At 39.0% G+C, this 13824-nt stretch overlaps 1 protein-coding gene and 1 long non-coding RNA gene across 3 annotated transcripts; both read left to right on the forward strand.

The window, feature by feature from the left end:
• The first annotated feature begins 4304 nt into the window (after positions 1-4304).
• On the forward strand, positions 4305-5055 carry LOC135119452 (uncharacterized). The gene is made up of 4 exons (XR_010278225.1): positions 4305-4410; positions 4465-4517; positions 4574-4644; positions 4845-5055. It is a non-coding gene; the product is annotated as an uncharacterized LOC135119452 (long non-coding RNA).
• Positions 5056-5507: 452 nt separating this feature from the next.
• LOC135119459 (uncharacterized) lies at positions 5508-12148 on the forward strand. 2 transcript variants are annotated; one of them, XM_064043873.1, is made up of 47 exons: positions 5508-5568; positions 5632-5696; positions 5751-5806; positions 5858-5934; positions 5994-6066; positions 6127-6197; positions 6249-6308; positions 6361-6442; positions 6496-6600; positions 6656-6750; positions 6802-6876; positions 6930-7008; positions 7067-7115; positions 7164-7223; positions 7281-7461; positions 7541-7596; positions 7646-7742; positions 7800-7885; positions 7946-8036; positions 8093-8235; positions 8291-8350; positions 8404-8450; positions 8519-8580; positions 8645-8672; positions 8725-8790; positions 8845-8928; positions 8990-9041; positions 9110-9191; positions 9249-9326; positions 9385-9509; positions 9561-9662; positions 9715-9796; positions 9869-9902; positions 9957-10031; positions 10086-10143; positions 10197-10365; positions 10416-10458; positions 10511-10605; positions 10664-10703; positions 10820-10956; positions 11014-11120; positions 11184-11334; positions 11388-11471; positions 11528-11621; positions 11717-11797; positions 11854-11973; positions 12023-12148. In XM_064043873.1, the coding sequence occupies exons 1-46, from the start codon at positions 5560-5562 to the stop codon at positions 11931-11933; spliced, it is 3726 nt and encodes a 1241-aa protein (XP_063899943.1). In that variant the 5' UTR covers positions 5508-5559; the 3' UTR covers positions 11934-11973; positions 12023-12148. The 2 variants fall into 2 exon arrangements, with proteins under 2 accessions (XP_063899943.1, XP_063899944.1); XM_064043874.1 differs by lacking the exons at positions 11184-11334; positions 11388-11471; positions 11528-11621; ... (1 more) ...; positions 11854-11973; positions 12023-12148 and having other exon boundaries at positions 10511-10613; positions 11014-11091.
• Positions 12149-13824: the final 1676 nt, after the last annotated feature.

Raw genomic sequence — 13824 nt, forward strand, 5'->3', positions numbered from 1 at the left:
TCACAAATATAAGGGTAAGAAGACCTACTCTCACCCCACCTTTACCTAATTATACGCTAGATCAGTCCAGAAGTTCTAACCTTTAATATCAATAATTAACTCCACTACCACCTGATTTCATTGGAAATTAAATAAGTCCAACTGTTTAGACTATAGCTTAATTACAACAAAGGGAAGTCATTCTACAAGATACAAGTGAGATAAGAGAAAAAGACACACTAAATCCTAACTAAGAAAAAAACATGCAGACGGATTACTTATTAACGACAATAAAAAATTAGGTAACCGATCAATCCGGTTACGTAAAGTACAACGAAGACAACAGAATCTTCTTAATATAACAAAGAAAGAATTAGAACTAAAATAAAAAGATAATTAAGGTACATAAGTCTAGACTGCGTTTCAATAAATAAAGACCAACGCAGGAGTAGTGTACTGAGGTCCGACGATAAAGAGTAACGAAGAAAACTTACACCTTAGCTCTAAGCACGCCTTTATGCTTAGCTTGACGGTGAACATGAAGTTTATTTATTGAACGAATTACCTCTTTTAAAAAAAGGGTTTATCTCTAATTTTCCTACAAAGAGCAAAGTTAACAACTCATTATTTTGTAAGTCAAGGAGTACAGAGGACAAAAAACATTATATGGAAGCTGTCATTAAAGAACTCTTTTCTTTGCACACCCAATACGGCTTTAAAATTAAGCTTTCTGAAAAAAAATCCTAACAAAGCAAGGCATCCCTGCAAAGGAAAGGTAATTAACTTAAATAAAGCTTATACCCCCGTATGCTCTAAGGAAATCTTACAATGTTATTAGGTATTGTCGAATTAACAAAATTAATATTTCCGAGAGCTATACATAATAGATAAAAAAAGAATAATATAGGGTTATGGTAAATACAAAGAACTCTAATGATTTATTTGATAATTTTCAAGCTGCCTGTGAAGAACAACGCTACACCTTTAGTAAACAAAAAAGGAAGGAAAAATGTGAGCTTTTCACGCCTTCATTAAAACCAATTAGTCATGTGACCTTAAGTGTTTAACCCTCCTTACATATATATTGCAAAATTTTTTGACTCCAAAGGAGTGAAAGTTAAGGGTTAGGGTAAATATTTTCTTGCTTCCTCTTTTCTCTCTCTTGTTGTTTTTAATTACCCACTGTGCACGGACTGGGTCTTTCCTGTGTGTAGTAATATATGGGATACTTTAATAAATAATATATGTTTTTTCGTAGTGTTGAGTAATATTTATTACACTTATATAGGTCACTTATTATAGTGTTATTACTAAGAAAGGAACTAACAAATATACGATATTCTTACACACAATGTTTATAGCCCTCAGGATATGTATTTAACCAAAAAAAAAACTTACTATTTACTGAACAAATGCAACTTTGAATTGAAGAAATCTGCAAGACTTTTTTACAGAGAAATATTATACCGATTACGTAAAAATGGGTACAAGCAAAGTATACCTGGCAAAATTTCGAAAACCAGAGGTGGCGTAGACGTGGGTGACTGTATAATTTTAGGGGAGACACAAGATTTTTAGGTGATATGAGGGGCGCATATGAATTAATGAAGTCGCTACAAGTAGATAAAATTTTGGAGTTAAGTATAATTTTAACAGAAGATACAATAATGCCTACCAATTTTTGTTGATTGAACAATTGGCATAGAAATACAATATGATTACTAACAACACAGGTCATATGCCTATTCTTAGATATGTAAAACACCATTTGCCCATTAATGATCAATATAACAGCATTGTGAATCCTTTAAGAAACAAATGATAGCGCAAGAAATAGTATGTCATATGTGACTACTCTTGTCAGATTTTTACAGAACAAAAGTAAGGAGCTCTTATTAGTTACACAGAAGACTTTGAACTACTAAATATAAGTAATAACAGTAATATGGATGGTAATATTGTCCTCGATTGTTACTGTGATGCATCCTAAGTAGGTAATTATGATTATCGTACCACAATGGGATATATATTTATTCATGAAACCCTGTTTTCCGAAAGATTAAGCTCGATAGAAATAACGTACAAAAATCCTTTTGTAAAACGGAATATAGCTTTTAGTACTGATATAGCAAGTACTACATTCACCATAAACCTATTGAGTGAGGTAATTCCCAATTTCCCGCTTTGTTGGGTGTACTTGTGGTTAATGAAGCTGCAGTTGTTAAAAGACCGACTTCTCTGAAGAGGTTGCGCCACATTGACATTGCTTACCATTTTGTCTAACAAGCTCTTTATCGAATAACATATCATGTAGCTCATATATAAATTCGGAGGAAAACATTGCTGATATATTCACTAAACCATTTTAAAGCAGAGACAAGAATAATTTATTATCTAAGAGTATGTATAATACAGGGTTATAACGAGAGAGAAAATTACACTAACCTCTCAGCAACTAAAAGTGTTAGTGCTTAAAAATCTAAGAATTAATATATAAGACATAAACATAAGGATGACTTAGTGGATAATTGAACTCGAACTTTTGCTTTGCTATTTTTTATTTATTTTTCTAAAGTATACATAGAAAGATTAACAGTCAATGAGAGGTAAGCAATTTTTACCCATTTCCTGCTTTTTTCCATCCTTTTGTTGCTTTTCGCTTACCTTTTTTATTAAATACTCTCATGGAACAGCGGGAAGAACAATCCGAATGGCAAAATCTTAGAACAATGGGCAGAAAATAATGGTTTTTGTTCCAGGCCTTTTTATACCTACACATCGCTCAACCAAGGACTCCGTTGATGGGGTTGGACATAGCTTTATTAGAAATATATGCACATTACCAACCTTCTTGAATTATCACCTGATCGTGAACCCAGAACCTGATTAGTTTAGAAATTAAAGTTGGGTTAATTCACAAAAATTTAAAGGGGGCCAATTAGAATCATTTCAAAGCACGTTAATTTTTAATCATAGTTTCCAAACCCCCCCTGTTCCTCTAGAATTGATATGGCTGCCTCTTTTTATGGAAAGCACGATAATATATCAACAATCAAAATGCTAATTATCTAATATCTTTGTATTCTTTTACCTTAAGGATCTCATTAGTAAACATAAACTTTTAAATAGATAATATATGCGAAGACGAGCTCCGTGCAATAAGTTAGCCTTAAAGCAGAGGAGTAGTGCGGTTAGACTTGAACTAAATGCTTTTTTAACAACCTTTGGAATAGAAGCCAATATATCGAAACCCGTTTGATGGTTTAATAAAGATGAGAAACTTTTAGAACTCGTAGAAGTGTCTCTTATTAATAATAAAAGGAGAAATTACTTTTTCAACCAGGAACGACCAATACTTTTTTGAAAACTTTATTCCCTCAGGGCATGCCTTTCGCCATTCTTAGTAATACAAAGAATACTACGATAGTAATTAAATTATTTTACTTTCGCAAAGATCGCATTTCCTACTAATTATTAAGTGTTTACGAATGAACAGGAGGTTTAAACTGAAATCATTAAACAATTTAAAAATTACTAAGAGCCCTGATGGTATATCGATCTGATGCTAAAAAAATTTTCTCCAGTTTATTGTGTAACTTTTAAAATTAATTCGATTCCAATAGGGTTACTTTTAACAAGTTTAAAAGAAACAGAAGTTTTTTTTTAAAACAAAAAGTAACCATATTGACAGTTATGCTAAGACTAGCGATCACTTAGTTTATATGACTTCTGTTATTTTATTAATAATTTGTAGTGCTCGAATAATATAACACAAAGATACTTCGTAGCGAGGGAAGATCATCAAAGACTTATTCATGCCTTCAAGAGGTATTTCAGGGGCTGAAAGTAGAATGTAACAGGTTAAATACGTAAAATCATCATACCGTGATCGGTTGTTGTCGTAGATTAGCGGTTAAGAATAATGTCGCGCATACCTAAAGGTAGTGGGTTCGTTTCCCTCCGGAACATCTCTCTTCTTCGGTCCTTGTTGGTTGAGTATTTAACCTCGCCCTCATAAATTCTAGTAGGATGTGCGTAGTCTCCTCAAAATATTATATAGTCACAAAAATATAAAGAGGAATTTTCTGTTTGTGTGTTATTCACGCCACTTCCCCTTCCTACCTTTTTTTCTTTAATAAAACTACTTAAGGAAGATAATATTTGAATGGATAAACTGTTTCTAAACTTAACTTATGAAATTGCTCTCGATGGTTTGGAAGGTTTCTGTTGTTATAATAGTTATTTGTAAACTATGCTAGCTATATATTTAAATTCTGTAATATTCATATAATATTAAAATTAGGGAGTACTTTAAAAAGAGTATATCAACTGCTAGAGGAAGTTGTTAACTGTCCTGTTGAAGATAAGCTGAAAGAATATTTTTGGCGTTACTTGTTTGCAAGTCGAAAATTTCTCTTTTACAAACTTACTGTACAATAATTAATAAACTTGCTTCTATTATAAATTTATAATAATTTTTTATAGGCCCCTCCAAGGAAAATTGAAAACCTAATTATAATTGTCATCCCTTTAGAAAAGTGCTTTTTTTGTTCCTTATAAAGTATTTTTTGGAATATTTACTTTATAAAATTAGGGAAAATTTTGGTAGTCTTTCCTCCGTCAGAGAGAAATTAGCACCAGAAATTTTGCATTCACAGACTTTGCGTATTGATTATATATTTAATTGTATAAGACCCCCTGACCTACTTTTAATATTTAATAACCTCTTTATTATATAGTCTCCTTGCACCCTTATATTTTTTATACGGTTTGTAACTTAAGTATTGAACTATATGTAACTCTAATATAGAAATCAATTACAGCGCTCTGTTTTTCCTTTGTTAGAAAATTAACCTTATGTTTAGAACAAATCACCCAAAGTTACGGAGAAGAAAACTTTGTGCTGGTTGCTTGTTTCGAACTCCGCTGGAAGGCCTTGACAAATAACAGAATAGTCTGATAAACACGTGCATCGCCTATACTTTGCTTATCAGACTTTTGCTATATGCAAGAACCCGGCCGACCTGTCCGCCCTCCAGTATGCCTTCCTGGAGCGTATAGGCTACAAGCGCCACCACGGAGAAAGGCCTCTGCTAGTATTTAAAGCAATTTCCCTGTTTTCTTACGAGCCATTGCGCAGGCAAATTTATTTATCGAAAGCCTCGGGCATCGGCACCCGAAACACCTTTCTCCCCCTGAAGGTTTTGGAAAGTATAGGTCTAATGTAAGTCTTGTTATACTAAGAACTTCGCAGTCATTTTTTGAGGTACTTTTTCATATGTCCAGCGTGCGTTTCGAGGACACACGCGGTCCTGTCCAGTCGGTGACATGCCTGTTGAAGTGCTTCGAGAGAGACTTTGAAGCACTAGCTGGCCTGAAACAGCACATTTGTTGTACTTTATCGGCCATTTCAGAGGTTGCCTTCTCTGAAAGGCAGCTTTGCGACTTAGTACGGTTCGCCAGCTTGTTTTAAGGCCTTCTACCAGAACATTTTTTCTTTAGATTAGCGAGCACCGTGCAAGCTTTCAAGGAAATAGTGCAAAACTTCCTCCTGTTAACATCCTATTTGAGGAGTTAACTATGGAGGGGGTTAGTTCAAGCACTCATAATAATTAAACCTTCTCCCTCACGTGGTCAATCATTCTTTTTTAGTCACTAAAGAAGGATGCTGACGGAAAATATCAGCTCCGCTCAGACCCTTCCAAAGCTCTTTTTCGGTATGCCTATACAGAAGCAGTGCCCAGGGACCTGTTACGCTTCGTTATTAACAGAAAACTACCTGATAGTCACAAGCTCGGGCGTTTTTATTCAACCAGCGACACTAAAAGTAGTATATGCGCCATTCTAATAGCACAAGTAATCTATATTGCTTCTAAAGTTTGCACGGAACTGTCGATCCTGAGGCAAACCTACGAAATTATAGCCGGCTGCCCTAAAAAGGGGGCCACACAAGGGGTATCGCACGCGTGCGCCTCCATTTTATTTTTCTTGGTCTAGTAAATATGCTCTAAAAGAAAGTGGTGAAGCGACTTAACTTGCGCAGGAAACACGTGGCACGCATTTTTCAAGAATTACTTTCCAAGTATGGTAAGGCAGCGGGTGGCAGAACACTTTGTTCAATATGGAATGCTACTATCTGACCTTTAGGAGTCAAAAAAGTTTTTCATTCTGTAGGGAAAACGAGTGAGTATCGCTACTTTATCAACCAGTCTTTTGTGGTAATAATGAGCAAAGACAAAGTGGTAATAGCATCGTATCGTCTTTTTCAGGTCCCTCCACAGCATTGTGCGCCTCCTCAAAGGCAATTGCCTGCTCTTCAAGAGACTGACGTTTACTACATTTTCCCTATCAATATTCTGCTGCTCATTATTATAATTACAGCTTGACTTTCTAGTCAAAGTAAGCTCCTTGCGCTCGTCTCGTTGCACTCGCTGCAATGATATACTGGAGGACTGCCAGAAAGGTTTGCACGTTAGCTTTTTTCACGTCTCTAGATTGATGCGCGCACATGCACAGGCTACTGTGTCTGTTTTGATTGCGACTTTGCCACTTGCATCCGTTGCAACGAGTACTTTGTGGCCTGCCGTCTGCATGATATGGACCACCTCGTCCTTGTAACTGGTCCTGCTTAGATTGGCCTACTCTACTGATTGGATTGTGATCACGTGTTTTAAAGACAACTTTCTTTCACAAGTGGAGGCAAACCATCGCATTTCGCAGGAGCATCGGGAGAAATGTGATCAAATACTATACGTGCTTTCCGTCAACCACGTTAACAACCTCTTTAAGCAAAAAGGTTATATTAATTATTACCCTTTAAAGGTGTTGGAAGTCACTAAGGACTTGTACAAATCGTCTTCTGCTGACCTTCAGAAAGTAATAGTTTCTGATTCGAAAGTAAATCTTTTACACAGTATCTTCGACTTTTATCTTAATATGTTTTGTACAAGACTCGGCGGCGACTCTTGAAGACGCTGTGCATGGAGAAACTTGTAAGGCTCATTCGCGTCTCCGTTGCTTTGTTGGATGGTCTTTATTTTAATTGGTTTTCTTTGCGCCTTTCATTTTGTTTTGCCATCTCCTTAAGGGCACTTTAAAGTTTGGACGCTTCTGCTCGAGCCCGGCTTATCAATGAAGTTTACTTTTTCTTCCTTATCGTTATTATAACTAACTTGAACAAAAAGAAGTGAAATTGTAAGAACGTATGTCCGGTCCTTAAAGGGCCAATATCTTTTTCCTTTGAGGTAAATACAGAAACCGGAATCTTCTAAATTCCCACTCCAGCGTTAACCTTTTTTCAGCCACTCGCACGAAGGAGAAAAAAGTGCGGAAAAGCTTTGGGGAGCAGAGGTTTCTACTAGCACGCATTCGGCAAACCCAGCCAGTTCGACGCACATACGTATGCGGTATGGCTGGATCCCGGCGCGATATCAGAGATGTAGACTGCTTCACTTATATTTGTGGAAGCTTTGTTTCTATTCAGTAAGTTTATAGAAAGCTTAGCACCCACCTTTCGCTTGTTTTCTTTTCAGTAAAACTTTTTTCCTCGCTTATTATGAAGAACAAAGAGAGGACCGCTGAAATAGGTGAGGTGGTCATTGATGACGATCAACTGAAGTATATATAAACTTGGTCTCAAGCAATTGTTCCCTTAAATTTTTTTAAGTGACAACACGCTGATGACCTCCGTCATCCTGGAAAACATGCCGCTGAGCTTATTTCTTCAAGTGTTGGGCCTCGATCATCCTTCTCAGCCAGTGCAGGTCCTCCCTTTTTCCAGTCTTTTCATTTGAGCCTCTTCCCCTCTATTGCGCCTGCAGACGTGCCTCTCCTCGCCGGAGTGCGCTGCCTGCCCACTAAAACAGCTTCCCCCCCTTGTGTGTCGAGATTTGCTGGCAGGAAGAGGGTTCCTATTCGTATTAAAGTTGGCGTCACCACCGCTTACCTTATGGCGCCTCGCATTAAGGTACGGGCCACGTTTCCACGCTACGACTACATGGCTATCCAAGCTCCGGTTGGTTGAATGCAAGGACTTCTCTACATTAAAAGTTATCACGGTATGGGCTTTGCTAATTGTAGTACACCTTTGTTTCATCTCCTTCCTGCTGGGCAGGCGGCCACTCTCAGCCTTCACTCTTCCAAAAGTGCTGCTCTTGAGGTTTGCCGGTATAAGTTTGACCGCTCTTCAGCGGTGAAGAAGTGGTGGGACGATCTGGAGGCCGCCGTGAACTTCACACAAAATTTCCCCGTAGCCGGGTATGGAGCCCACTGGCCGTTACGCAACCCTCAGCCCTCATTGATGTACTACCAGCTTTGACCAGTCACTTGGCCTGAACCTCATGCGTTACTGGAAGGCTGTTTGGACGCCAAGGCACACACTTTTGCACGTCCATTCTCCTTCGCTGAATTAACCTCCCCGTATAGCAAGGAAGAGGCCAACGTGTTGGAAGCCCATTACTCTGCAGTCGACGGTTTCGTGTTCATTCTGCTTTAACGTCTCCTGCCAATCAAACCTTTCGATGGTTTGCATGGTGTATAGGTCTTCTGAGCCACCTCGACTTTGAGCAAATAGCACTGGAACTGGGCACCAGTGAATTGAATGTGACCTTTATACGTACAGCGGGGACGGACGCGCATTTACTAACATTGTATTGCTCCTTGCTAGATCCGGAGATACTTCTTGAGCAAGTCTGGTGTCTATGCTTCATTCTCTTTCGTGCTTATCTCTGACTTGCATATGACAAGCGCGCCAGTTCAGGGCTTTACCCAAGTCCAAAATTGAAACCTTTGTCCGTCCGAGGAAAAGGATCGGTAGCTCTCATTCGCGTCGTTGGTGATGGTTCGCACGCCTTCATAGCTTTCTAGCGCGCACCAGCAAGGCTTCTGGTCTGAGTGAGAAGCTAGCAAGAGAGAAGAAGAGCGAAGAAGGGCTCTCGCACTCTTCTTTTCGTGAGTTTCCTGAAGGCCATCTCCTTCCGTTTGACGTAAACTTGTCTTTACTATTCTTTAGACAGGCGCTCGTTCTATACGTGGACGGTCCAGCAGGACAATTTTTTTATACTGTATATACTGAATTATTATTTTTGTGGTTGCCTGGCTTTCACCGTCCGTCCTTTCGCACGCGGTGCAGGTGTTATATTTCCAGTTGCATCCGCCATAAATCTCTTAAAATGAACCGTCAACGTTACAAAGACCTCGCAGCGGCCGTCAATGTACGTATAGCACCACTTAAAAGCTATTACCTTCCTTCTCTTTTTTCCTTATAAAAGAAACACTTTGAAGGTGAAGAACCCAAAGACATCCGGGCCTTCCGATCGCGTCTTTCCGTCCTTCTCAGGTCCAGTGAGGTGCTGCTTTTTCGGTTGCAGCTTCTTGTGGTTTTGTGGTAATCCCGTTGCCTTCTAGTTACAATTGAGCGTCATGGGCGCGTACCATGCCGTTCTCAACGCCCAACAGGAAGTCTTGCATGAGTACGATTCGTCCAGCTTCGACTGGGAAAAGGCTGTCGGTGCTTTAGAAGACGCACTGTGGTACTTTTTTGCTTCGTTCACGTGCTTATAATCCGGGTTAATGTCGACAAGTCGGCTTCTGTCTCCCTGCCACTTCGGCGACTTTCCGGTCACCGAGGAGGAGTTAAAAACGGGCTTTTCTCTCCTAAAACTCGATTCAACCACCCCCTTTAGGTAACACGTGTTGCGTGCGCTTATTCAGAGTTGGGCATTTCCTTCCTTCCAGTGGTCTTGAAAGTTTTAACGACCGTGATTGGCCGTCCAGCCCCTCCAGTCTTCTCACTTTTCATGTAACCGAGCTAGTGCTGGTAATGCACTTGCTGTTGCTCATTGAGGTCTCGTGGGCTATCACGCGCTCCGCTTATCATTTTACTCCTTAGATATTACTTTTTTGCGGAGTGCCGAAACTTAAAGGTGTTATACTATTATTACTCTTACTATCATTAGTATTATTGTTATTGTTGTTAGGTGTAGGAACGCTCATATTTAAAGATTACCACCACCTTTTGGAGCCGGTCATTCGTGATCTCATTAATAAAAGAGGTTTTCTCTTTTTCCTAAATCATTGCCTTTTTTACTAACTAATACCTATGTAAGTAATAAAAAAAAGTAAAAGTACCCTGCTACTGCCTTGGCCATTATTACCAGGACACCAGTTATTATATCATACGCATATACATTGTATTTTTATCACTATAATTGCTGTAGAGTTCGAACACAACTACTCGATCCCTTGAAGACGGAAATCTTTGAGAATTACTTTGAGGCTTACGAAAAGTTTAAAACAGAAATTCTTCATAATAAAAGCGTTGCTCTTTCCGAGGAGACGGCACCGCAGCTTTTTCTTGTTGTTCTTGACTGCACGGCTGCTGGACTGGTTTGTGACGCTTATATTGAAACACTTAAAACTAACACGGAACTATGAAGGCTGCATTGGACCTTTCGGAGCCTGCCGCGCCCTTCGTTGACTGTTTGTGGATTGGTTCTTTTATTCTATCCAGACTCCTCATTCCTTTCTTTAGCCTTTGACGATGCCGACGTGTACTCCTTTGTGGAAGCGTGCTCGGTTTCCTTGTCTCTTCTGCAGGATAACGACAGCATTTTTGCCGCCAACTTAGTTTATTTGTTGGATTCATTTTCTGTATTGCATTTGATTTCACTATAATTTTTGTTAGCTCGCAACAGATGAAGAGCCTCTGCCTAAAAGAAAGAAACGTAGTAACAATTAATATATAAGCACAACTCTGTGTTGTTCGTATCGCCTCCTTTGCTACTGTTGGAGTGGTCCAACCACACAGTCAGTCTTCTTTTTTCTTATGCGTATCTCCCAGCGCGTGTCGACCTCGACGAATGCTGCATTGAGGTCAATTCTGGGAGAAGTGACGCTTTGCTTAAGCATCTTTTCGATACTATCGAGGCAAGTAGGGAGTTCGGGATCACCCTCGCGCAACTGCAGCAATCCGTGAGGGTTAAAAAATTCTTTTCTTATGGTTATTAGCCAGCACTTTATACATTTCCCTTAAAGATTCCAACGCTCCTTGAAGATCTCAACTTTCTTGTTGAAGAATGCTTAGTTTACAAAGTCGGCCGTAATGTTTATCGCTATATTACTTTTAAGCACGTGCGGCCATGGTACTTTTTTTGTTTGCCGGAGTTAGTCTCTTACAAAAACACTTTTCCTTTTTCTCCAATGAGGGCCCTCTATAAAACATCTCTGTGTTCTCGTGCCGACAATTCACTAGACGGATCCCAAGATGCCCATCAGTTTTTCACGAGCGTCGATGAAGCGCAGAATTTACAGGTTGTTTGGGAGGAGCCAATCGTAAGGAAGCCTTGGATCGGCTTGGTAGGGCTTCCACGCAGCGTTGGTCTTTTTTTTACTCAGCCAATACCGGAAAGGATGGGAAAGTCAACCAGCGAGCCTGGAAATCCTTGAGTCTGGCAGTCTTGAACATAATTATAGAACGGCCTGGTATTGAGGAGGTTATAAGGTTTTTTTCTTATCATAGAGGAAACATTTCAATCCGTCGCATGCAAAGAAAGCCATTGCCTTAAAAGTAAGCGCGCTGACGACTATTCTCTCTCTAAAGACTCTGCTGGGCATATGGAGCTTCCGCGGAGCGCTTTACAATAGTAAACATCTATTTGTGTGTTTGTCGGGTTCTGCCGTGTCCTCGACTCTTCTGTCTTCTATTTGAGCGAAGCCCTTTAAATTTTTATTTTACTAGAACGCTATTACGCTGTCCCCCCCCCATCTCTTTTCTCGAGTCCTCCAGATTTCTCCAACTTTTTCCTGCAAGCTGACCAAAGTTGTACTTGTTCGCTGTAACTCTTCTAACTCGGTCTTTTATTAACATACAAGCAGTTCTCGACGAGGAAAAAGTTTCCGTAGCCTGGTTTCCCAGTGTAAACGTCCGTCTTGTAATGGCGCAGTATCTCCGCTAGAATAGAGAAGGGCGAAGAACCGACAGTAATAGAACACCAAGTAATTATATGAAAAAGAATAATTATATACTAATAGTAAAAGAATATAGATAATAGATTAAGTAGAATTATGCAAAAAGAAAATAGATAGAATAAAACTTGAGGGTTAGTAAAAGCTTCGTGGTATATATACTAAAAATTCGGAAGTGGAGAGCCAGTCAAAATCAGTATCACCAATTAAATTCCTTTTTACTTTGATTAATTTTTTTTATTAGCGACGTAGTGCGTATAGCGTTTTGAACTAGGAGGAGTAAATAGGAAACTATTCTTGTAGCTTGTTAGGAGACAGAGAGCTCTTTTAATTCATTGAAATTGATATAACAGCCGCGACTTAAAATAATATCTCTTAACTTTTTTACGTTTTATTTGTGCACACGTTAATAGGCATATGTACAAACGATAATAGATTACTCGTTGATATACCACGTGAAGTTGTTGCGACTCGAATTTATGTAAAAAACGACTGTAGTGGCGATATAATTTCAAATAGTTAGACAGAGTTGAATCAGTTATAAGTAGTCAAAGCTTATAAAGGTTACCACGAAATCCGCAAAACAGGGCGAATGCTTACCATTTTATAGCTAATTAAAAAGAAAAATAACTTTTGAAAAACTCCATTAACACCACAAGTTACCACTACTGACTAACAATTTTCAAAAACTCCTGAGATTCTGCAAATTGTTTTAGAGGACAAACGAAGTAAATGCTTTTCATTTTTGATTTAAAATATCACATTTAATGAAATTCCAATAACCCACTAAGTTGCAATTTCAAAGATACTAACTCTTTGAAGGTTACAATAATTATTCTGGGGTATCGGTGGAGTTAAAAGTATCCATCTTAATGGCTCAAAAGGAATTAGCTCTATAGTGCGCTAAAAAAAAGATCTTTAAAGAGAGCCACTTGGGCATAATGAGTCAGTTACTGTGCTGAGTCTGCTTCTAGAAATGGGTAGTGTGAGAACAGTTTGTACTGAAGTTACCGTGTAATAATACTGCATATATTTTTTAATTATTAATGACTTTCTGCAAATGCTCGCATTGTCATTAGTAATCTGCTAAATTTAGAAAAATCATTTTATATTGGTAAATACTTTAATTATCTTTCGTGTGCAGGACGTTAACGGTAATGTGTGCCTTACCATATCTCGTATAAGTCGTTACGGGTGTCCCACAAATCCATAAGCAGCAGCTGACGCGTTTTGAAAGAGTATTATAGTGCGATACTTCAATTGTCATCGTAAAGGGTGCCGTTGAGTACCAGAGCAACACGCCATTTGTCAGCTGCGGTAGTTTGTTTTGTGGTATTTCCAATGTCGCCACTACGAACGACGCAATAAAGTTCACTTAAGAGGAGTGCAGATTATAATGGGCTGCAAAAAATGATCTTGCCCTTCGCGCCCAAAAGCGGAGAAAGCGCTTGCGTCACCGTCTTGACCTTCGATAATGATTCTTCAATATTTAGCTTAAGAGCACTGGACCTCCGCGACTACAAAGTAAGTGGAAGCATTGTAAGCGTTTCTTCGAAATGCAGGGCGCCTTGCTTTTGCCGCATACGTCTCATTGACGGCACCAGCTGGCAACTGTTTACTTGTAGGTGAAGTTGTAAAGTTTGATTGGGTCGTAACCTAGACACACTCTTAGCTGTGGTTTAAACAAGGCACACAACGAATTTTAGGACGTTGTGCAGGCCGAGTAAGCGGGCCCTTATAACGGATTAATAGCACCCAACTGAGTGAATCCTCTTTTGCATTTGCGGTTCATCTTAACAGAATAAGAGTTTTTAGTTCTACCAGTCAAGCCGTCATAGTATAAAAAATTTACTCGATATTAAAGAAATCGTAATATTAGCG

The sequence above is a fragment of the Zophobas morio genome, unplaced genomic scaffold, assembly GCF_036711695.1.
Source record: "Zophobas morio isolate AGI-343-1 ecotype UQ-CSIRO unplaced genomic scaffold, CSIRO_AGI_Zmor_V1 ptg000266l, whole genome shotgun sequence".
In the NCBI taxonomy this organism is placed as follows: domain Eukaryota; kingdom Metazoa; phylum Arthropoda; class Insecta; order Coleoptera; family Tenebrionidae; genus Zophobas; species Zophobas morio.